Source organism: Acanthochromis polyacanthus, chromosome 14 (genome assembly GCF_021347895.1).
Source record: "Acanthochromis polyacanthus isolate Apoly-LR-REF ecotype Palm Island chromosome 14, KAUST_Apoly_ChrSc, whole genome shotgun sequence".
In the NCBI taxonomy this organism is placed as follows: Eukaryota; Metazoa; Chordata; class Actinopteri; family Pomacentridae; genus Acanthochromis; species Acanthochromis polyacanthus.
The window spans coordinates 28,460,778-28,483,999 of NC_067126.1; the positions used below are offsets into that span (position 1 = coordinate 28,460,778).

General features: G+C 40.5%; 1 protein-coding gene across 1 annotated transcript in view; it reads right to left on the minus strand.

Moving 5' to 3' along the window:
* abca12 (ATP-binding cassette, sub-family A (ABC1), member 12) overlaps window positions 1-20,259 on the minus strand; it is a 55,456-nt gene extending 35,197 nt beyond the window's left edge. Inside the window, 15 exon segments of the mRNA XM_051959239.1 lie at window positions 437-607; window positions 1,396-1,526; window positions 2,714-2,790; window positions 3,214-3,413; window positions 4,814-4,920; window positions 6,069-6,175; window positions 6,325-7,263; window positions 8,406-8,623; window positions 8,844-9,011; window positions 10,416-10,558; window positions 10,778-10,902; window positions 11,087-11,235; window positions 12,005-12,072; window positions 12,281-12,393; window positions 17,647-20,259. Of these exon segments, the coding sequence (XP_051815199.1) occupies window positions 437-607; window positions 1,396-1,526; window positions 2,714-2,790; window positions 3,214-3,413; window positions 4,814-4,920; window positions 6,069-6,175; window positions 6,325-7,263; window positions 8,406-8,623; window positions 8,844-9,011; window positions 10,416-10,558; window positions 10,778-10,902; window positions 11,087-11,235; window positions 12,005-12,072; window positions 12,281-12,393; window positions 17,647-20,138 (5,208 nt within the window). The 5' untranslated portion in view covers window positions 20,139-20,259.
* Between the last annotated feature and the right edge of the window lie 2,963 nt (window positions 20,260-23,222).

Here is a 23,222-nt window from a genome sequence, read left to right on the forward strand (position 1 = left end):
TTGAAAATAACTAAAATTATCTTTCATGGTTGCCCTGAAATAGATGAGAGGGTTTTAGAAGTATCAATCATTCTGTGTAGTTAACTGGAACTGCTGTCGACCCACATTCAAATATCAGTCGTGTGTTAGAGCTCTTTGGGATGGACAGGGTTTTGGCGGATCAAACAGAAATACATCAGTTATAAGAAAAAAATATATAATTCAGAATGTGTCAGAAAGAAAGAGCTTTGTCTCGTGAACAAAGGCTTTTCTATCTGACTCACATGTTCTTCAAACAAACACTCTGTCAAAGGAATACATTTTGGGAGCGCCAACAGAAATGATTTGCGGTCTCATTACAGAATAATGTGCAGTCACAGGAGTCACACATTATGTGGTGCGTTTTTTTTTTAATACAAGGGGGAAAAGCACTTTGACAAAAGACTCGGGGCCTTACTCTGTAGGCGAGTTTTTCCAAGTTCGCATGCCGAGCTGTCAGCAAAGCAAATTCGTACCACTGCTCCACGGACATGGAGCAGAAGGTCTTCAAGATGGTCGCACTTGTCTGACTCATGTTTGCAGATGGTGTGGAGTTGCAGTGACGCAGGTTTACCAGCCAGGAAAGGATCTGTTCCAAAAGCATTAAGAGAGGCACTATTGTCAACAGGAGCACAGGCGACATACATTGTACACAAAACAGATAAATATGAGTCATATCACCAATACCAAACTCCTCCTTTCAACTGTTCATCAATTTATATGATGAATAGGATTCTAAATCCTTATTTTAAAGTGGTGATTTGGACAATGCGAGGTCAACAACATGTAGCATGATTTAAGAGGTAACAACCATGGATGAAGGTGAATCAGTGGAGGAAAAGATCCAATCAGTCTTAAACTGCTGGCAATCAGGGAAATTAGTTCCAATTCACAGGATGACTGTGGTCCCTCAGTTTCTGAAGTGTTTTTAGTTTAGTCTTCCGTGTGATGTGCAGACGGCCATGTTTTACCTGCAGTTTCTCTCTCTCTCTCTGCATTTTTTCCTACCTAATCTGCAAGAGGGCAGCCTTTCAATCTGCTCTGTTGAATGGCTGCCCTGGAGAAATGCTCCGAGTACAGTGTCCAGCCACTGACTGATTTTGATTAGGTATGCAATTCAGTTCACTGTACTGTAAAAGCGACAACCGGATTTTCTTTAGCTTTGTCACTAATGTGTTGAATACAAAAAAGGAAGTTACATTTAAGCTGCACCCTGTAGCACCGGTCTTAGGAAACATACACTACAACCACAATAATGCAAGCCCACATACCGCACACACATCTGTAGGTATATAAAATTTCATAGGATGATTTCTCTGTGAGCTACATGCATTGAAAAGGCAGCTGAGTGCATAATACACACTGTCCTTGACTCACCTCTAAATTATTGTTTGGCAGAGTGGTATCCATCAGGAGCTGAAGAGCTGCTGGATCCAAATTCATGTGTCGTTCAACGTCCAAAACAAAGGCTGTTTGATTCCTCAGCATATCACCGACTGTCATCGTTCCTGGAAAACAATAGAACGTAAGTGCTAGAAAAGTAGTTTTTATTAAGTTTGTTTGCATTATGTAGAACCTGTCTATCTATTTTTATTCAAAACAGTGAAAGCTCTACACAGTCTGTGAATTTTTGAGTTTTCCTTTATTGATTTTTAATATTTCGTGAATCATGTTGATGTAAACTAATTTTTAATGTAGTACTGTATACCAAGTGCATCCATTATTATAGAACAGATTTGCAGATATGTTCACATGCAGGTTTATAATGGCAATTCCAAATACTGGTTTTATATACACCACTGTTCAAAAGTTTGGTGTTACTTAGAAATGCCCTTGTTTTTGAAAGAAAAAAGTTTTTTCAAAGAAGATAACATTAAATGAATTAGAAATACAGTCTATTCAATTCAATTCAATTCAATTTTATTTATATTGCGTCAATTACAGTCAAATTGTCTCAAGACGCTTTACAGAACCCAGACATCAATAATGTGTTAAATAACTATTCCAGCTGGAAATGGCTGATTTTTCATGGAATATCACAGAGGAACATTTCCAGCAACCATCACTCCTGTGTTCTAATGCTACATTATCTTAGCTAATGGTGTTGAAAGGCTAATTGATAATTAGAAAACTCTTGTGCAGTTATGCTAGCACATGAAAAAAGTGTGAGTTTTCATGGAAAACATGAAATTGCCTGAGTGACCCCCAAACTTTCAAATGGTAGTGTAAGTGTGTCTGTTTTGGTCAAAATGACAAATTTAGAAGCTGAAAGGTACAATGTCAAATGACCTCAACTGTTTACCAGCCAGTCGCAAACAAAGAGAGAGTAGCTGCAAACAGGGACCAAGTTAAAATGGAGAAACGGAGCCATAAAATAACTGACTTTTGTCACATTCACAGCAACAAGGAAAGTGTTGTCATGAGACAAAAATGAGCAACATATGAGCTGATTTAAACCTGAATTCTGGACAGTTCATAAAAGATATAAACTCTCCTTCTTTCATAAGTCTCATTCTAAGCAAGCAAACAAAACAAAACAACATTAGGAGTAACAAGTACAGTGTGTGCCAAGATAATGACATATAAGACAGGAAGGTCTGGTACAGCTATAATAAAAACTGCAGCATTAGTGCTGAAATGCACAATATTGCAATATTAGAAACAGAAACTGCAGTGATATATAAAAATGTCTCACCTGGGGAGGTGACGGTAATGTTGAGAGACCTCAGGCTGCTGGCGTTAAAGCCCAAACCTTGAGTCATCACAGAGCTCCTGTATTCACACACACACACACACACACACACACACACAAACATGCAGCACAAACAGACAAATCCACTTTAATCAAGAAACACGAAAATTGTTTAACACCATTCATTTCTGTAGAATAAAATGCCACAGGGCACCCTGTGGGCAAAATGGATCCAGGTGAAAATTCAGTAAAAACAACACAACAACCAAAACAAACAGCAAGAGGTCACTTTCTGATTTTGTAGACTTCAGTACCATTAAATCCTAGAAAGTGGAGTTTTGGAAACTGCAGGGGCTTTAAATTATACTAAATGGATATGAGAGATAGCAATCTAAGCAATGGTGAGAGCAACATTCATTGAACAAAGTGCTACCCTCTGCTGTGAAAACCCTGCAAAGAAAAACCGTTCATAAAGGGTGAATGAACAAAGAACAATTCTGTACCAGTTTGCATGGAAATTGTAGTTCATTGGCTCTCCAATGACAGTCTGGAAGATGATATCGGACATAGCGCTGGTGTTCATTTGAAGACTCTCAACCAAGACTTCCAGAAGGGGAATGAAGGTGTGACAGAGCTGGCCAGGTGCTACAGAGAGGGCCTCCATTATTGCGCGAGCAGAGTCCGTGTTCTCCAAGACACACACCTACAATGAATCAAGCATTTAAATATTTGTTTTGGCTCTTTATTGACAGCGACAGTGGAAAGAGACAGGACAATAGAGAGCAGAGGAGTGACGTGCAGAACAGAACTGTGCGGCTGATCCTTAACCACTTGCCGATGATCAAATCAGTCCAAAAAGCCTTTTTGGTCTAATTTTATGATCCACTGAATGCTAGAGAGACTGGCTGGCAAGCAAAAAAATGTGCCCTAATGTGGCATGGGAATATTTTGCTTGATAGTGGAAATAAAGTCTCTCTGTCCTTCAGAGAACTCTAATCCAACTAAAAGAATTTGACTAGGGTTATGGTAGCCTGTTTGACACCGCAGACAAACAATAGCTTTTGGCATTTCATTACACAAAACACATCAGCATCACTGTCAACCATGAAAAATCCCTTTCAAAGAACTCAGTGTCATAACCACAAGAGAGAGCATGGACACACTAATAATGTATATCTGGACTACGAGAAAATGATAACGTAAGTGTGCATCATGATCTCGTAGCTACAAAATTTTTCAAGATAGTGAATTTTTCAAACAAACGCAGGCTAAAAACTAGGCATGATTGGTAGCGTACAGTGTAACTCACTGTATGGATGTACTGAGGCTAGAGGAATGTTTCTGAACTTGCCTTTGTATTTGCTGGTTTTTACGATTTTTCTCATTATAAAATTATTCTACTGATAGTTGTCGGTACATCCAACAGTACAGACAAAAACAAAAAACTGTCAAAAGCTAATTTGGTGTACTATGTTTTTTCACGGATTCAGTATCTGGCGAAAAGTGAAAAATAGTCACAATCTGTTCTTGGGTTTCTGAGTTATGGCACTGAGGAAATCAGTACAGTGTTTTTGCTAAATTTAATGAAGCTGAACTTTAACATTATGGATATGAAACAGTTGTATTATTATATTATATTCATGTGAAATTTTAGCATAAATGTCATATGAGTTTTTGAGTTATGGCCAAAACCATGTTTTGAGAGGGTACAGTGATCTTTGACCACCAAAACCACATCAGTTCATCCTTGACGGAACGTTTACGTTGAATTTAAAGAAATTCTCTTGAAGCATCCAAGAGATATTGTGTTCATGAAAATATTATGCCTCGAGCCACATCTGTTGCCGATATGGGGGCATAATCAGGTCATCACCCCTGTCCTCTGAAGTAAAGCAGTGATTAACATGCTAAAATCTGCTCATAATAATGAGATGTTTTTATTAGAATTAGCAGATTTCTTTGTTGGAGAAAAAGATGTAAAGTCCCTTGGGATGTTTTTTTTTTTTTCTTTTTTCTTTTGTGATTGCAAATGGTTTCCATATTGTTTTCATTTTAATTTGCCATTTTTCTTATTTGAACCAATGATGAATGCATGAATAAGACCTGTGATCTCAGGTGGCCCAGTTGCTTTGTGAATTGCGGGTCTGTCAGGTTGATCTTAACGAGGTCGGTGGCTGTTTGGTAGGTCTGCTGCATCAGCGTCAGGCTCTCTGTGAAGGGCGGGAGAGGAAGAGACAGAAGCAGAATGAGAGTAAGAGCGACACTATTAGAGTCTGGAATCTTAGAGTAAGGTCTGTAAGGTGACAGAATAACATGACATCCCACTGGGCTTCATTACGACGCGCACCATTACAGGGCATCGTCGTCAGGCAGCGAGCAGCAAATGATGTGCTTAAAGTGAAGCCCTGTACGGGACTGATGGGGCCAGAAGGGCCAGTAGTACTAGATGCTGTCGTGCATTAAAACACATCTGACAAGCCCTAAGAAAGGCACCACCTCAGGCAGCAAGATGTGATGACAGAATATTTAATTAGTCCAAAATTAGACAATGGCGATGTTTAATCTCAGGCTGCTCAACACCTAGAGGCCTTTGCAATTACAACAGTGCACTGTGTGTATGTGTGTGCGCATGTGTGTATGTATGAAGCATATGAGTGTGGTTGCAGAGAAGTGAAGCTGCTGCTGCTTACCAAGTGATTCTATGCACTAAAAACATTATCACACAAGCACAGACGCAAATTAAAAGGAGGTCATAGATGTCCACTTGTGTGAGTGCGAGGGGAGACGTTTAGCGAGGGCGGACAGGATAAGTGATTGAATTCTACTTTGCTAATGAGATTTAAAAAGGTGCTGAGTGGCTTTCTGCTGGAGAAGGGCCATATGGCCTTGGGCTCTTTGGGAGCTGAAGCTAAGCTGGGGTGAAGTCTTATTCCTCATATCTCCAGAAAGAATTTTGCAGCACCGTAATCATGTATACAGTAATAACAGCATTAACTAAATACTTTATGGTGTTCCCGTGCTCTCGCAACAGCTATCAAAAAGTTAGAGAAAAGGGTGGCAAGTTTCCAAGCTGTGTGACTGTCTAAACTGTCTGTGCTTATGCCTGCATACTGTCACAGCAGGAATGTAAACACAAGCTGCAGCATCAGTGTGAGCTCTTTAATGCAACAACAATTAAACTAAGCATGAGTGGGAGTGAATTCACTGTGGAGTCAGTAGGTAAAGTTAACATTCATTTGGGGATTTTTCATTTAACTAATGAGTGCACATTTCTCTTTATAAAGCTGCTCTTGGACCAAGAAGCCTATAACTGTCCGGACCGAGTCAAAGAGACGGTATATCTGAACAGCTAAGTTACCTTGAGATTCGTTGGCCAGCGCTCTGATGATATCTTTAATCACAGAGGAGAATGGAAAACCTTCAGGGAGCATATCAGCAGCATTCATTAGGACATCTGGTGGTGGCCTAAGGAAAATCAAACAAGGGTTGTTAATGAAACAGAGCCCAACACAATGGTGAACTATAAAGCACACATTTGCAAGATGGAGAGCAGTTTGCACATGTTATGTCCAGTTTCAATCTCTAGCTGGATATTAAGCAAAAGTGAAACTTACATAGGAAACATGCCAGGGACAGTGAGGGAGGAGACAAACCCAAGGGCACCGTCAATGGTCTCTTCCTGAGAGGCGTTTATGCCCCACGGCATGCCACTGCTAGCTCCCTTCACAACAACAGCAAGATCAGGATTGGCAAAGAGCACGTGGACTGTCTCCAAAACTTCTGCAGCAGTAGGACGGACAGCGAGGGCTTTGAACATTGTTCGGTAGTCAATGTCGATCAGGTCTATGAAGTCATCTATTGGGCCTCTCATCTTCATCACATCGCGTCTTTGTCGAACTCTTAGGGTGTGGTTGTTGCCCATCATATCTGACTGAATCCTGGGATGTTGGTTCATGGGGGACAGAAGACCACCGGTGCTTACCAACTGTTTCAGCATTGCGATTGTGTTTCCAGCTACACTTTCAAACAGTTCCACATTTGCTTGCATGTCCATACTCATCTTGGCCAGGACAGACAAGAGAGGCTTGAGGATGTCGTGTATTTTGGGCAGAGCCTGACTCAGCAGATCCAGTCCAGACGCTTGAGTGGAGGCCAACCACTCCACCATCTCAGCCACCTTCTGCACGATCAAGCTTGTGCCGTTGTCCGCCAGAAATTCCTCCAAGGCTTGGTAAACCATTGGCGCATCCCCCAATATCTTCATGTCGATCATCAGTTTGACCGCATCTTTCATCATGTCAGTCAGAGATGTCTCATTAAGGCCAGTGAAATTTCCCCACATCATGGGGAGGATGTCAGATGAGGTGATGTTTGCAGAGGTCAGGAAAATCATTGCTGCTTCTTCGAAGAGCTTCTGGGATGAGCTGCTGTTTTGAATGTGATGAGAATTTTCCAGGACGTATGTCAGTGCTTTCATCATAGCTTCAATGTACGGTCGTAAGTAGGGGGCCACTCGAAGCAACTCATCTGAGAGCATTTTCATGGAAGACAAACTGTAGAGGGATGAAATTCAGATTAAGTCCATTCTACTGATAAATGTTTAAAAAATTAATATGAACTAAAAATTGTGAGATGATTCTACAGCCTCGAGCACTAAACTGGACTAAAGACTAATTTTCCCCAACTTCTTTAATGCAGTGCAGCCTATGTTTTTATCCATTTCCTTAATAAAATGATTCCATTCCATTAATTTCTCAGATTTGGAAAGAAGGGATATTTCCTCATCGTCACCATTTATACTTACTCACACGGTTTTCCCATTTTATCCTCAGTAATAGACTGTAGAGTCTTTTCCACTGTGATCAGTGATCTGTAACTCATGTACTGAGACCTGATTGATTTCCTGCGATATGCAGAATGTGATCCTTATCACCAAGCCAGTCTCATTATTGCAGCTGACATATAAAGGGAAATCAATTTTAAGCGGATGTCTTGGCTAGCTGAATCATAGTTAAGCTGCTATCTGTGCAGGCCTGCCTGTTTTCAGACAGACCTGCATTAAATTAATCAAGCTGAATGCAAATGTGATCACTCCAATTCCTTGTGTAATTAGGTGTGATTCAGATTGGTTTGACTGGTGCATTGTGGATAATGCTGCAACAACAAATAGACTGGTAAGTTCAAGGTGAGTTCATGAATTCTGTAGGTGAGTGAGTCTGTGGGTGTTTGTGGAAATGCAACTGACTTATGGCATAAATTCATGGAAATGCGCAGACGGTTTCCCCACTCAAATAAAATACTGTAAAATATCATTACACTGTTGTGCTCAGTGGGTTTTTATTTGCAGCTGCACAACATTTTGATTTGACTCCTCACATTCCTCTGATCTGTCTGATTTCGTGAGGACTTTGTAGGTGCTAGGATGTGTGTGCATTGTCATGCAAATTTTGCAAACATTGCTCTTCATTCTTATGTGATGTTGGCATTAGAAATGTTTCGCGTGTAAATTTTGAAACTGTAGAGCATCCTTTTTTAATGTGATGTCTCATCAATAATCCATGACATCTAGATGGATCTGGGAGGTCGGATTCACCTCAAATGTAATTTTCGGTGTTTTCTCTTTAAAGCACAGCAAATCAAAACCACACTAAGGAGCACATTGTCTTAGCAGTGAACAAGTCTGATTGTAGCTGACCTGTTTTGCAACTCCATATCCTGGAGCTGCTTGTACAAGTAAAGCTCTGCCTCAGGGCTCAAAGGCTGGCTTGTAAGCATGGAGAGCTGTTTGCTGAAAGTCATCATGAATTTCTCTATCACTACTGTGTGGTTGATGCTGACTTGGTAGAGAGACCGAACAGCCTTGACAATCCTGGCGGCCGTGGAGCTCACATTGATTGGTCCCACACCCATGTGCTGTGGAGACAACATACAGCAAGACATGCAGTTAGCCATTTGCAACTTTCTCTGTGTGTCAACACTGCCACCGCATGGTGAAACTGGTAATTGTTACTTAGGTAAGCGTTAGGCCTTTAGCACACATTTTACTATTTATTCTGATCAGAGAGGCAAATTTACTATCTTATTGAATGTATTTCTTTAAATTTCCTATTGGCTTTGGTATATTTCTACTCACAGTTGTGTTCAGTTGGGAGTAGACAGCCTGGGCTGCAGCATGGGCCTCCAAAACAGGCTGCAGGCTGATGTTGCACCACATAGCCACGGTCACATGGTTTAACCCTGCTGCTTCTCTGACTGGCTCCCATACTTGGAGAACTTCACTGCACTTCAATGTGCCATTGGCCTTGAGGCGGGGAAAAAAAGACAAACGTCTTATCACATTTCATGTGCACTGAAAAGAAAGACCTGTTCAGCTTGCAAGATAGTGATGAAAATAGAACAAAGAGACTGGGAGACAAAAGGCAGAGTCGCAAGGGAAATATCTAAATCGCTCTCCTCTGACGGTTTACAGAGAAGCAAAGAAAAGGTCAGAAGTCTCACACAGGTATCATCACATCCCATAAACTGGTGCACACCCACATCTACTGTATGTATATACAAAAAACACTGCATCAGCTATAGAATTCCTGCCACTACAGACAACTCTGAAAGGCCTTATCAAAGCTCACAAGCTACAAGAGAGACACTAATACTTTAAAATTCTCATTTGTGAGCCTTACAGATGCTGGTAGGTGGACTGAATAACCTTTAGGCAGAGACAGGGCAGCTCTTTGCCTTTGCTTCTGGTCCATGTGCTAGGCTAAACTAAGCAGCTGCTACTAGTGCTGGGGCTTCATACTCCACTAACAGAGTGATGTCTGAGTTGTCATATAACTTCATAAATGGCAAAACACTACATCAAATATGAACCAACACAGCAGTAAAATCTACATTTAAACTTGTTGCGTGTGTTGAAAATTTCACTAGTAGCAGTGGACAAAACATTACAAACCTCTCAATATACTTCTGTTTCATTTCTGGCATGTCAGCATAAACACTTCTACAGCTATATCTGCGATAAGTTAATATGGACAGATAATATTTGCCTGACAGTGTATGAGTCATGCTCAGTTTAAAGAAAGAATATGGGCGAAAATCAGACAAGCACTTAAGCTGTTTTTCCTTGTCATTTTTTTCTTCTTTCAAAAAAAAATCTAATTTCTTTCACTCGTATGGCTGTCTTTCAGTATGGACTAAAGCGACACTTTGCACCACTTACTTTTCACCACATGCTGAGGTGTATTTTGATATTTGGCATTAATAATTCAAGAAACAAATCCGTGCCTGCATCCAGTCAACAGCTACGTCCTGATAACGTCATTCAAAGTGTTTACCGGGCAAATCAGACCCACATGTTATCTGTGTCCTGGTAAGAGCATGTTGTCCATCTGAAAGTCTATTTGAAGGTAAATAAATGTGCAAATTCCTCTGCAGGCAGCTGGGAGAGACAGATTAAAGTAGAAAGAACAACACACCTCACATTGTTCTTGTATCTGTCTAGTGTTTTGGATACAATTGATAAATTAGGTGTGATGGCAAGACGAGAGAAACAGCTATTGTTAATCACAATTATGCTTGAAGATTTGTCTAATGATACAGCAGCTCTCCTCTCCACGTCATTCTCACACACACGCAAACATGCCTACAAAAATGTACTTGTGAATAATAAAGGCCTACAAGTGTTATTCCTGAGAGAACAGCATCTAACCTGCTGAGCTGCTTCTACTGTGCGTTCTATGGCGACTTGCATTCTTTCCGAGACCTCAGACAGGTTGAAATGACTGCTGTTCACAGACTGTGCCATCTCTGTCATCAGAGTCACCACGGGCATCTGAAGGCTGTGTATCATCACTGAAAAGGAAAAGACAAAGGGTTTGTCCAACATGAGTGGCTTCACAAACTACTTCACAGGTACTAAACCGACAAGGGCAGTACATGTCAAATTATTGTGGTATTTGTTATGTAATGCACAAATCTGGTTTATTTTTGCAATGTCATTTTGATGCTTCCGCATCACTGAACCGTCTCCTGATTACGCAGCTGTAAGGCAACATTTTTGCTGTTTCTCACCGTTGTCTGCATGCATGTTCTTCACCACACTTTCAATGACTTTTTCAAACACTTGGATAACAGATGGGTCCAATGCTTGTTCTCCTTCAAGGGCTGACAACAGAGCTTTCAGCATCTGTTCGAATCTGTGACAAACACATTGTATTTAGTTTGGGGCAATCGCAGATGTAAATAGCAATCTTGTGGAATAAATTGCAAATATACTATGATCTCACTACAAGGCAAGCAATTTAATATTAAGATGTTATCTGACAGCAATGATAATTACTTGTTTGGTTGGTTTCCATTACCCTCGGTAATTAAACTTACTTGTCCCATGTGTCTTGGTCTGCTTTTCCAGTCATCACCTGCTCTATTACTGGAACAAGATGAGTAAAACCCTCCAGAGATGGAACAGTTACTGGTGAGCCTGTGCCTCCCATGACAAGCTGCCAAACCTTGCTCAAGAGTTTGATCATCTGACAAATTTTTTAAAAAAAAAGTTTAATTTTTTAAACACTTATTTCATGTGATTTGATGCAAAACCACAACACCATTTGTAAACACATAGCCAAAATAAAGCATGGTAACATAACTTGCATTTAACTTTCTCACATTTCAAATGTTTTATTTTCCACATATGAATTTACGCAAAATGCAATTTTGAAAAAGACAACAAAGATAATGCACTTGTAATAGAATGAGATTGATGTTGTTGCGCTATATGAATTTGTATTTATTTTTGTTTATATTTGTATTTATTGTTTTTATGTTTTTTTTAAATAATATGTTGAATATTGGTCGCATCCTGTGGGGAGACTAGTTAACTACGGTTATGGTTATGAGTTTTTAGTATGTCCATTAGGGAGGGGGATTAATAATCACCGGAAGTGTGGTCAGTATTTTATTTTGAAAAGTGGTGTATTGCTTCCTCTTTTTATGGCGACTCCTCATGGGAAGGTATGTGTTTTTGTCACTCTCTGTGTTTTATTGTTTTTTTTTTCTTCCTTAATGGAACGTTTTGTTTAGTTAATATAGTCTGTGTTGTTGTCAAGCTGTTTATAACATTGGGTGTTTTGTATTGCTTCCTCTTTTTATGGCGACTCCTCATGGGAAGGAAAATAAATGTCCCGTTCGAAGCTACCATCCTCGTGTTATTTAATACAAAATTCAAACACAACGCAGAACACGATTCACTACACACTTATTAAGTTCGAAAACATGCATCTAATAGTACAAAAGCTTTACCTGGCCAATTATTTGTGGCACATTTTCTACTGTCGGATTCTCAAAACTTGCCCAGAGACTCATGTTCCCTGAAATCATAAGAAACCTTGTTCACAAAGCAGACCACAACTTTACTATCCAACAAACAAGCATAATCCTCCACTGAAACTGCAAGGAGAGCAGATTCTCCTTACCACAGCTTGAATACTGATATGCATATCGTGCCCTCAACCCCATCAGATCTTATCAGGATTCAACATGTTGTCCTCCTACAGTGATACTGAGAAGCTGACTTACCTTGGCGAGACTCCAAGATGAGATGAGTGATGTTAATGAGGATAGAACTGTAGGTCTGGGCTGTGGAGTTTGGCGGCAGGAGGCTGCGGACTGTCTTCAACTCATTCAAAATTCTAACGAAACAAAACAAATCAATATTTCACATCTGAACGTGTCTCATCAAAAGGTCATCATGTCTTATCAAGACTGTAGATGATGCAAATGCACACACTTCATCCTTCCGCCTGGTTTTTAAATTATCCATGTTGATACAAAAATACCAAGGACCATGTGACTTCTCTGACAAAGATGAAATACATCCCATCTAAAATGTCTATTTTATTTCCTAATACTTATGATAAATAAAACCTGCAGGAAACAAATGTTTTTTTTTTAGCCACTATGGAGCAGCGGAAACAGACTGTAAATAACAATCATATACAGTCTCCTGTTACAGCCGGAACAGTTTCAGCTTACAGAAAGAAGAGCAAAGGCAGCAGGTTGGGTACTGTCTATTTTGTATTGGAATTAGAATAAAATATTAGAATAAAGGTAGGCCAGCATTTGCCACAACGGTACGTGACAATCACACGGATAAAAACAATAAGAGTGAGCAAAACTTGTAAAGTTGTGGGCTGAAAAACCAAGACTATGAGCTGAAATAGGTTGAAATGCTCGGTGGAGTTGAAGAAACTGCAGGTTAGGAGGATATTATCTTAATAGAATTTAAGTCATGTACCATTATAGCTACTGTAAGTTGAAATTTAATTTCTTTTTCATTGCATTCTGTTTCTCTCTTATGATGGCATTAGCATAAGCTAATACCATGGGACTGCATAAAATGTATGCAAGCGTTTATTTTAAGATTACATTTACTCCAGAACACCATTTCAGAAAGTTTATTATCTTATGTCCTGTTTATTATCAATAACTATGTAACCCTGCACGAAAATGTAGAAAGTATCTAGCACAGCAATTTAAAGTAATGGTGACATTTTTCTGTGATTATCAACATTATTGACAAGTGCTAATTACAAGCCCTTGTCAAACGCAAAATATTACTTGTCCAATGAAGTATTGGCAAAAATAGCAGCATCACTCACATTTGATTCCAGCTGTCCGGACCACTGACTTCAGAGATGCTCTCAAAATATGTGGTCACCACCGTGACTCCAGAAAGCAGGTATTCCGCGAACATTTCTGGCACGATTTGTTCAATGACTTCCTCCATTCGCTTCAGGATGAGGAGGGAGATGTTACGTGATGAAGCAAAACTCATGTTTTGATGGACAATGAGATTCAGAGAATCTTGCACAATTCCCAGGATATTCTGCTGTACAGGATGCGGTAGTGGAGCTGTGACGTTGGTTAGGAGCTGCATAGCTTCTTTGACTATTTCCAATATGGCTGCTTGGAAGTCTTCACTCTGTAGGCCACCAGGTTGCTCTGCCACCATTAAGGCTTTGCTCAGGGACTGGGTGATATTGCCAATTTTGGAGAGGTAGGTCACTTGATCTTCACTGAGATAGTTAGCGATCGTCTGAAGCAACTGCTGGATGTCTGTCAAAGGGGTAGATGGTGTCATGGAGGAGTTTCCCCATTGGAGCATACTATTAAGGACCGATGAGACATTGGGCTGTGTCATCCACTTCTGTACGTCGTCAAGGTAGACATTCATTTGGTGTCCAGTGGCATTCAGCATGGTTGTGTTGAAAACCTGAAAACCTTGAAACTCATTCTGAGCCACTAAGTTGAACTTTATCAATTCCCAGTAGTGCCGAAGAATCTCAATTGTTGTCTGGCCAATTTTAGTCAGTCCTACACCATCTATTGGGTACTTGAGGGTTTCCATCAGAAAGACAACCTTGTCAGTGAGAAACATAGAGAAATTTAGCTGTGCGTGCTGTAATGTCATTTCCATTTGTGCCATGTGAAAAAAGGGTTGAAGGAGCTCTGACACTGAACTGTTGTTGGTGATATTTTCTAGTCTTTTCAGGTACCATCCTGCAAGCTGTAGATACTCTTTCTGGGCATACAGAGGGTCCTTCATCAAGGTGGAGTTGAAATTCTCATATGGCTCCATGTCAGAAATCAGTTTTATCAGACGCTCCACTACTCCGATTTCTTTCATGATCTCGGGAGTGGCCAGGTGGTTCAGCTGGAGGCTCATCTTGATATCGGCCAGTGTGCTGTTCAAGGTTTGTGCAACAACTTCGTTAGGACTGGAGCTGAAGTTAACACGGATGATATCACTGACAGTTTTATTGACAATTACCGGGATGAAAGACAGGACAGCAGTGTGATTTCGTAGAGCAGGTACATGTGCCAGAAAACCGCTGACCCCGTTTATCAATCCCTTAACACACTGGGATGTCACCGTCATGTCATTCTGAGGCTCAAAACACTGGTGGACGTTGACAATCTCCATCATATTTACCATCAGGTCATTGATGTTGAAAGCCCCAGCTAGTACAGTGATGTCTTTCAGATCCTGAACAGTTAGGTTTGACTGCCTCAGGGCATTCTGGACATCGGATACTGTGAGATTTGGTGTAGCAATGACCAGTGTGATGAAATGAAGGGCCTGTTTAAATGTTTCCACATAGGCAGCGTCATTTGTTGGGAGGAGGAGTGGGAAGAACAAGGATGCAATTTCTTGACGTTCAAGTCCCCCCTGGACAGAATTGGTTAAAGCTATTTTGATGGTGACATTGCCATTTGCTGAGAGCATTGTGTCTAATATCTGATCCAGGAACTCGAAGATTTCTGAAATTCCAGCCGAACAGTTCTGGCCTGCTGCACATTTGGACATGTGATACTGCAGTGTTTTGAAATCCTGGAGAAATTTAGTAGCATTCTGCTGGACTTGAGGTGGTAGGAATGCTACAAACTTCTGGATAATAAGGTCTTGGGCAGCATCTGGTCCAGCCTGAGTGAGGTTCTGGAGGCTCTCAGGAGTGAAGAGTCTGATGAAGTCCATGGAAAGCAGATGAAGGTCAGTGACTAGAGCTGAGCTGAGGTTTCCGCTTGGTAACAGGTGATGTTCAATTTTTCGCAGTCGATAGAGTGATATCACAAATTCTTGAAACTGCCGTATGTACCCAAGAATGATGTCAGTTGGATCACCGTTTGCAGCATCCATCAGGTTCTTAAGTATCTCCATGGCACTGAGGATGGCTTCTACAAGGCCAGCTGAGGTCTGATTGGTAAAAGGTCGAATGGCTTCTTTGAGACGGGCAACATCGTCAGGGTGGAAGTAGTCAGAATAGATAAGCAGACTGTGCCCCATGATGTGGGAAACAGGCACTGTCAGGTTCCCCTCTAAGGAGAGGAAGTGCATTATTAGCCGTTCCAGGTTAGGCATTGTTGGATCTGTCTCATTGAAGGTAAATATGTGCTGGTTGAGCCTGCCAAGCTTTGAGGCTACTTCAAGCAATGTGGAGACATTAACGGGACCGTCGCTTATGAACAAACGCAGAAGTGGTGTCAGACGTGTGGACTGTAACAGGTTATTGATGAGCGGAACAACATCTTCAGTGCTGTTTTGGTTTGGAAGTTTGGAGATGTTCTGGATAAAGCCATCCAGTTGATTCATCAGGTTAACCAGACTGGCAGAGAGTGCATCTCCACCTTTGATTTCCTGTTTGAAAAATGATGCAGCCAGGTGTTTATAGGTGCCACCATACACCTGCTGTAACAGAGTCACAGCTCCTTTGAGATGGCTGCAGAGAAAACAGAAGATTGTCAGTTTTATACATTTCTATGAGCTATGGATATACTGTTTTACAGTTATCACAGAGACTGGTAATAGGATTAAAAAGGATGCAAAAGTTGACCAGCACCCTTGACACTTAATAATTAGAACGCTGTATCCTTTTTTTAATGTGACAAAAAATAGTATTTCACAGTGATGTTGTGTAGGAACACTGAGCAAGAGATTTGAAGAAACAGCTCTTTAAAGAACACCAAAGGTGTCCCAAAGACTCATCAGAAAATGGGAAGCATAAATGGCACTCAACGAACATTACTAAATGCAGTTTTTTTCGGTACCATTTCAAGTAGAAAAGTAAAATGCACATATCTGTTACATTTCTGGGTAATAATACGTTTAATATTGTGGTTTCTGGACTGTTGCTCATGCAGAAGAACATATTACAAAATGCCAGTTTGGGATTTGGGGAATTGTAACAAGGAGCAAATGATTAACAAATAACTGTGAAAGTAATCAGCGGATTAATTGATAGTAGAAATAATCCTTTGTCCAGCTGCAATTTTCTGTCACCAAAGTAAATAACTCAAATAAAAATGAAGAACCTTTAGTGCTCTAAAGAATCACATAAAGTAGGTGAAGAACCATCCACTCAAGAAAGAGGTTCTTCAGTTGTGATGGAAGAACCAGAAAGTCATCTGAGGAACCATTTAAGAACCAATATTTTTCTGGGAGTGGTAGGTTTTGTTATTTTTACCCATTGAAAAAGGAAATCAAGCAGTTCGTCTATTTCCAGCCTTTACATTAAGCAAAGCTGACGACTGACATGAAAGCAAATGAACTGATTATCCTTTTACATAACCGTTCACATCATCAATGTATAAGTAATTCTTGAAAGTCAATAATAGAAAAGGAAAATAATTCCTATGCACACTGAGTGCATAAAACACTCCCACATTCATATATTACAAGTAATCTTTCCTGTCACTTACTTCACAAGGACGCCTTCACTTGGTGACATGAGAGACTGAGTCACTGCTTTGACAAACTGTGGCCACTTCAAACCAGTGTCACAAAGAATAGCCAAGGTAGACATGTCCACAGAACCTAAAGGACAAGGTTAAAAACATTACGCAGTTATTACAAATTGGTTGTGGTTATTCAACAGTCTTTTTGATTCATTACCTGTTTTAGGGTACTTAGATGTCCATAGGACCACGTGAAAAAAACATTTAATTTTGTAAAAGAAGAAAAGAGAAAATGGACTCACAGTTTGCAGGCTGAGTTGTTAAACCAGGCCTGTAGTTCAATATCCAGTAAACCATGTGGAAATAGTTCTTTACTTCAGGCCAGATCTGAGTCTTCTCAATCTTTTCCACCAAATCCACCGTGACCGAGAAAACACTACAAGCACAGCAAAAGCACAACACGGTTGGAGCAGTGAAAAGATAACACACACCATAAAATCAGACATTTATTATCTTATGCCCTGTTTATTATCATTAACTATGTCATGCTGCACGAAAATTTAGAAAGTATCTAGTACTGCAGTTTAAAGTAATGGTGACATTTTTCTGTGATTATCAACATTATTGACAAGTGCTAATTACAAGCCCTTGTCAAACGCAAAATATTACTTGTCCAATGAAGTATTGGCAAAAATAGCAGCATCACTCACATTTGATTCCAGCTGTCCGGACCACTGACTTCAGAGATGCTCTCAAAATATGTGGTCACCACCGTGACTCCAGAAAGCAGGTATTCCGCGAACATTTCTGGCACGATTTGTTCAATGACTTCCTCCATTCGCTTCAGGATGAGGAGGGAGATGTTACGTGATGAAGCAAAACTCATGTTTTGATGGACAATGAGATTCAGAGAATCTTGCACAATTCCCAGGATATTCTGCTGTACAGGATGCGGTAGTGGAGCTGTGACGTTGGTTAGGAGCTCCATAGCTTCTTTGACTATTTCCAATATGGCCGCTTGGAAGTCTTCACTCTGTAGGCCACCAGGTTGCTCTGCCACCATTAAGGCTTTGTTCAGGGACTGGGTGATATTGCCAATTTTGGAGAGGTAGGTCACTTGATCTTCACTGAGATAGTTAGCGATCGTCTGAAGCAACTGCTGGATGTCTGTCAAAGGGGTAGATGGTGTCATGGAGGAGTTTCCCCATTGGAGCATACTATTAAGGACCGATGAGACATTGGGCTGTGTCATCCACTTCTGTACGTCGTCAAGGTAGACATTCATTTGGTGTCCAGTGGCATTCAGCATGGTTGTGTTGAAAACCTGAAAACCTTGAAACTCATTCTGAGCCACTAAGTTGAACTTTATCAATTCCCAGTAGTGCCGAAGAATCTCAATTGTTGTCTGGCCAATTTTAGTCAGTCCTGCACCATCTATTGGGTACTTGAGGGTTTCCATCAGAAAGACAACCTTGTCAGTGAGAAACATAGAGAAATTTAGCTGTGCGTGCTGTAATGTCATTTCCATTTGTGCCATGTGAAAAAAGGGTTGAAGGAGCTCTGACACTGAACTGTTGTTGGTGATATTTTCTAGTCTTTTCAGGTACCATCCTGCAAGCTGTAGATACTCTTTCTGGGCATACAGAGGGTCCTTCATCAAGGTGGAGTTGAAATTCTCATATGGCTCCATGTCAGAAATCAGTTTTATCAGACGCTCCACTACTCCGATTTCTTTCATGATCTCGGGAGTGGCCAGGTGGTTCAGCTGGAGGCTCATCTTGATATCGGCCAGTGTGCTGTTCAAGGTTTGTGCAACAACTTCGTTAGGACTGGAGCTGAAGTTAACACGGATGATATCACTGACAGTTTTATTGACAATTACCGGGATGAAAGACAGGACAGCAGTGTGATTTCGTAGAGCAGGTACATGTGCCAGAAAACCGCTGACCCTGTTTATCAATCCCTTAACACACTGGGATGTCACCGTCATGTCATTCTGAGGCTCAAAACACTGGTGGACATTGACAATCTCCATCATATTTACCATCAGGTCATTGATGTTGGAAGCCCCAGCTAGTACAGTGATGTCTTTCAGATCCTGAACAGTTAGGTTTGACTGCCTCAGGGCATTCTGGACATCGGATACTGTGAGATTTGGTGTAGCCATGACCAATGTGATGAAATGAAGGGCCTGTTTAAATGTTTCCACATAGGCAGCGTCATTTGTTGGGAGGAGGAGTGGGAAGAACAAGGATGCAATTTCTTGACGTTCAAGTCCCCCCTGGACAGAATTGGTTAAAGCTATTTTGATGGTGACATTGCCATTTGCTGAGAGCATTGTGTCTAATATCTGATCCAGGAACTCAAAGATTTCTGAAATTCCAGCCGAACAGTTCTGGCCTGCTGCACATTTGGACATGTGATACTGCAGTGTTTTGAAATCCTGGAGAAATTTAGTAGCATTCTGCTGGACTTGAGGTGGTAGGAATGCTACAAACTTCTGGATAATAAGGTCTTGGGCAGCATCTGGTCCAGCCTGAGTGAGGTTCTGGAGGCTCTCAGGAGTGAAGAGTCTGATGAAGTCCATGGAAAGCAGATGAAGGTCAGTGACTAGAGCTGAGCTGAGGTTTCCGCTTGGTAACAGGTGATGTTCAATTTTTCGCAGTCGATAGAGTGATATCACAAATTCTTGAAACTGCCGTATGTACCCAAGAATGATGTCAGTCGGATCACCGTTTGCAGCATCCATCAGGTTCTTAAGTATCTCCATGGCACTGAGGATGGCTTCTACAAGGCCAGCTGAGGTCTGATTGGTAAAAGGTCGAATGGCTTCTTTGAGACGGGCAACATCGTCAGGGTGGAAGTAGTCAGAATAGATAAGCAGAGTGTGCCCCATGATGTGGGAAACAGGCACTGTCAGGTTCCCCTCTAAGGAGAGGAAGTGCATTATTAGCCGTTCCAGGTTAGGCATTGTTGGATCTGTCTCATTGAAGGTAAATATGTGCTGGTTGAGCCTGCCAAGCTTTGAGGCTACTTCAAGCAATGTGGAGACATTAACGGGACCGTCGCTTATGAACAAACGCAGAAGTGGTGTCAGACGTGTGGACTGTAACAGGTTATTGATGAGCGGAACAACATCTTCAGTGCTGTTTTGGTTTGGAAGTTTGGAGATGTTCTGGATAAAGCCATCCAGTTGATTCATCAGGTTAACCAGACTGGCAGAGAGTGCATCTCCACCTTCGATTTCCTGTTTGAAAAATGATGCAGCCAGGTGTTTATAGGTGCCACCATACACCTGCTGTAACAGAGTCACAGCTCCTTTGAGATGGCTGCAGAGAAAATAGAAGATTGTCAGTTTTATACATTTCTATGTACTATGCATGTACTGTTTTACAGTTATCACAGAGACTGGTAATAGGATTAAAAAGGATGTATCCTTTTTGTTTAATGCGACCAAAAATAGTATTTCACAGTGATGCTGTGGAGGAACACTGAGCAAGAGATTTGAAGAAACAGCTCTTTAAAGAACACCAAAGGTGCCCCAAAGACCCATCAGAAAATGGGAAGCATAAATGGCACTTTCCAGCCTTTACGTTAAGCAAAGCTGACTACTGACATGAAAGCAAATGAACTGATAATCCTTTTACATAACCGTTCACATCATCAATGTATAAGTAATTCTTGAAAGTCAATAATAGAAAAGGAAAATAATTCCTATGCACACTGAGTGCATAAAACACTCCCACATTCATATATTACAAGTAATCTTTCCTGTCACTTACTTCACAAGGACGCCTTCATTTGGTGACATGAGAGCCTGAGTCACTGCTTTGGCAAACTGTGGCCACTTCAAACCAGTGTCACAAAGAATAGCCAAGGTAGACATGTCCACAGAACCTAAAGGACAAGGTTAAAAACATTACGCAGTTATTACAAATTGGTTGTGGTTATTCAACAGTCTTTTTGATTCATTACCTGTTTTAGGGTACTTAGATGTCCATAGGACCACGTGAAAAAAACATTTAATTTTGTAAAAGAAGAAAAGAGAAAATGGACTCACAGTTTGCAGGCTGAGTTGTTACACCAGGCCTGTAGTTCAATATCCAGTAAACCATGTGGAAATAGTTCTTTACTTCAGGCCACATCTGAGTCTTCTCAATCTTTTCCCCCAAATCCACCATGACCGAGAAAACACTACAAGCAGAGCAAAGCACAACACTGTTGAAGCAGTGAAAAGATAACACACACCATAAAATCAGACATTGTGCACATTATCTAAAACACACCATGGTGGAAAATTGATCCTCCTATTCAACTTTTTCTTTTACTTGTCATTTTTCTCTACTAAATGTACTGAAGCTGGCAATTTGCATATCTTTGCCAAATTTAAATGTAGCTTCATCTCTAGAAAAAAATAAGTTTCTTGTCGAATTTATTTAATTCGCAACACTTCAGATGACAACATGGGGATCAATCACTGGCTGGATAAAAAGCAGACATGCAAAGCACTCTGGAATGAAACCCTGTAGTTACACTATCAACACTTTGTCAAAACCTTTGTTGAAGAGTTTGAACAACATCATGGGTATTGTTGTCAGGCATCCAGTTCATCCAGTATGTTCCTCCCAGTTCAGTGGTGAGTCTGTGCCAAAACACTCCAAACTGCAGGCTGTTATTTTTCAACTTGTGCCACTCAGAGAGAATCATGGGAAGTGTTACGTTGTAGTCCGCCTGGCGTGTGAAGAGGTTGTACGCTTCAGTTGCCTGGGGATTGTAATATGAAACAGGATGAGACAGTTAACCCACAAGTTATGATGACTGAATCACAGAGTTGCATTACATTAATAACATTAACTCTGCTAATAACAATATTCAAGTGTTGTCAAATGCTTTCTTTTTTAGACTAAAGTCCTTTCTCTGAATACTGTGTTTTGTTTTATCTGGAGTATCAGAATCTTCTTTTCGATGCTTCCTATGTTTGTCCACCATGGGTTCCACCTTACTCCTAGTGGCTGGAGTCTTCTTGGTCTGAATCTAGCATAGTGTTCTTGTAAGTCTTGCATTGCAGCTTTACCAGTAAACAAGCTGCAAATGGATCAAGTTTTCGTGAAGTGTTTCTTTGTAAAGAATCTTTTGCTGCTTGCTTTACCAATTAAATCAAGCTATGTGCACTCCAAAATATTCATTGTTATACTAAAGAAAAAAAGTACAGCATATTCTTACAAGTAAACAGCAACCAAATACATATGAAGAGTTATTATGAAAAAAACCAACAGAGTAAGGAGGACTGCTAAAATCAGAAAACGGAATTCCACGCAACATTTTTTGATCAAAACAGGTAAATAGCCCTTTCAAGGGGGAAAATATCTTCAAATGCAGTAGCTTTTACCTTTTGAACCAATGGCATCCAGTCCATCAGTAAAACTTCTTCCAGAGAGGAGTTGATTTTAGGACAAAACATTGATCTGAACGCCTCGATCTTTATGCTCTTGGTGGAAAGGAGCCACTCAAAGGGATCCAGAACTTCTTCACATGTTAAAGTTTGTGGTCCCTGATGAAACAGATGAAGAAAAATACTTTTTTATATGTATGCTGGTTGTATTATCAATGTGTATCATCAAAAACCTCAGGAGTTTAGTCTTTTAAATTCAGTTGCAACCTGCGACTTAGCAAGCGTCATTGCTAAGAATTGTGAATGCAACAATACTGGCAGTTATAGCTGCATTACCAATCAGACCACCAAACAGATTTGAAACAACATCTGACTTATTAGGTCATTTATCTGGAATCAAAAGTAAAAGTAGATGCACCCATGATTACACTGTTAATCCTGTCTTCATACCTGTTGCTGGTGTGGTTGCCCAAACATCTCAGCAGTAACAAAGGTGACAATGCACTATCCTACGAAAGTAGGATTAAGCTCGGAAAAATAACTCTATTGTTCTCTCAGGACATTCATTCAACCTTTGTTGAAACTCAGGCTACATTGAGGTGTGGAGGCCACGTTGACAATGTAGCCAAGTAAGAAAATTAAAGACATAGGCATACAAATAAGAAACTTTGATACCAATAAAATATTTACAGGAAATGTTAGTAAAATACTAAAACCAAAGAAATCAAACAAAACAAGAACAGTTTGAAGTAAAAGAAGACAAATTTGAAAAACCTGAATTCCCCTGAGGATAAAAATGAGCCCAAATTGTTTTGTAGATTGTTCCAGATTGCAGTGGGTAAAACTACATGTTACAAGCTCAGTAAAAATACAAGTTCATGATGATGAGGATTA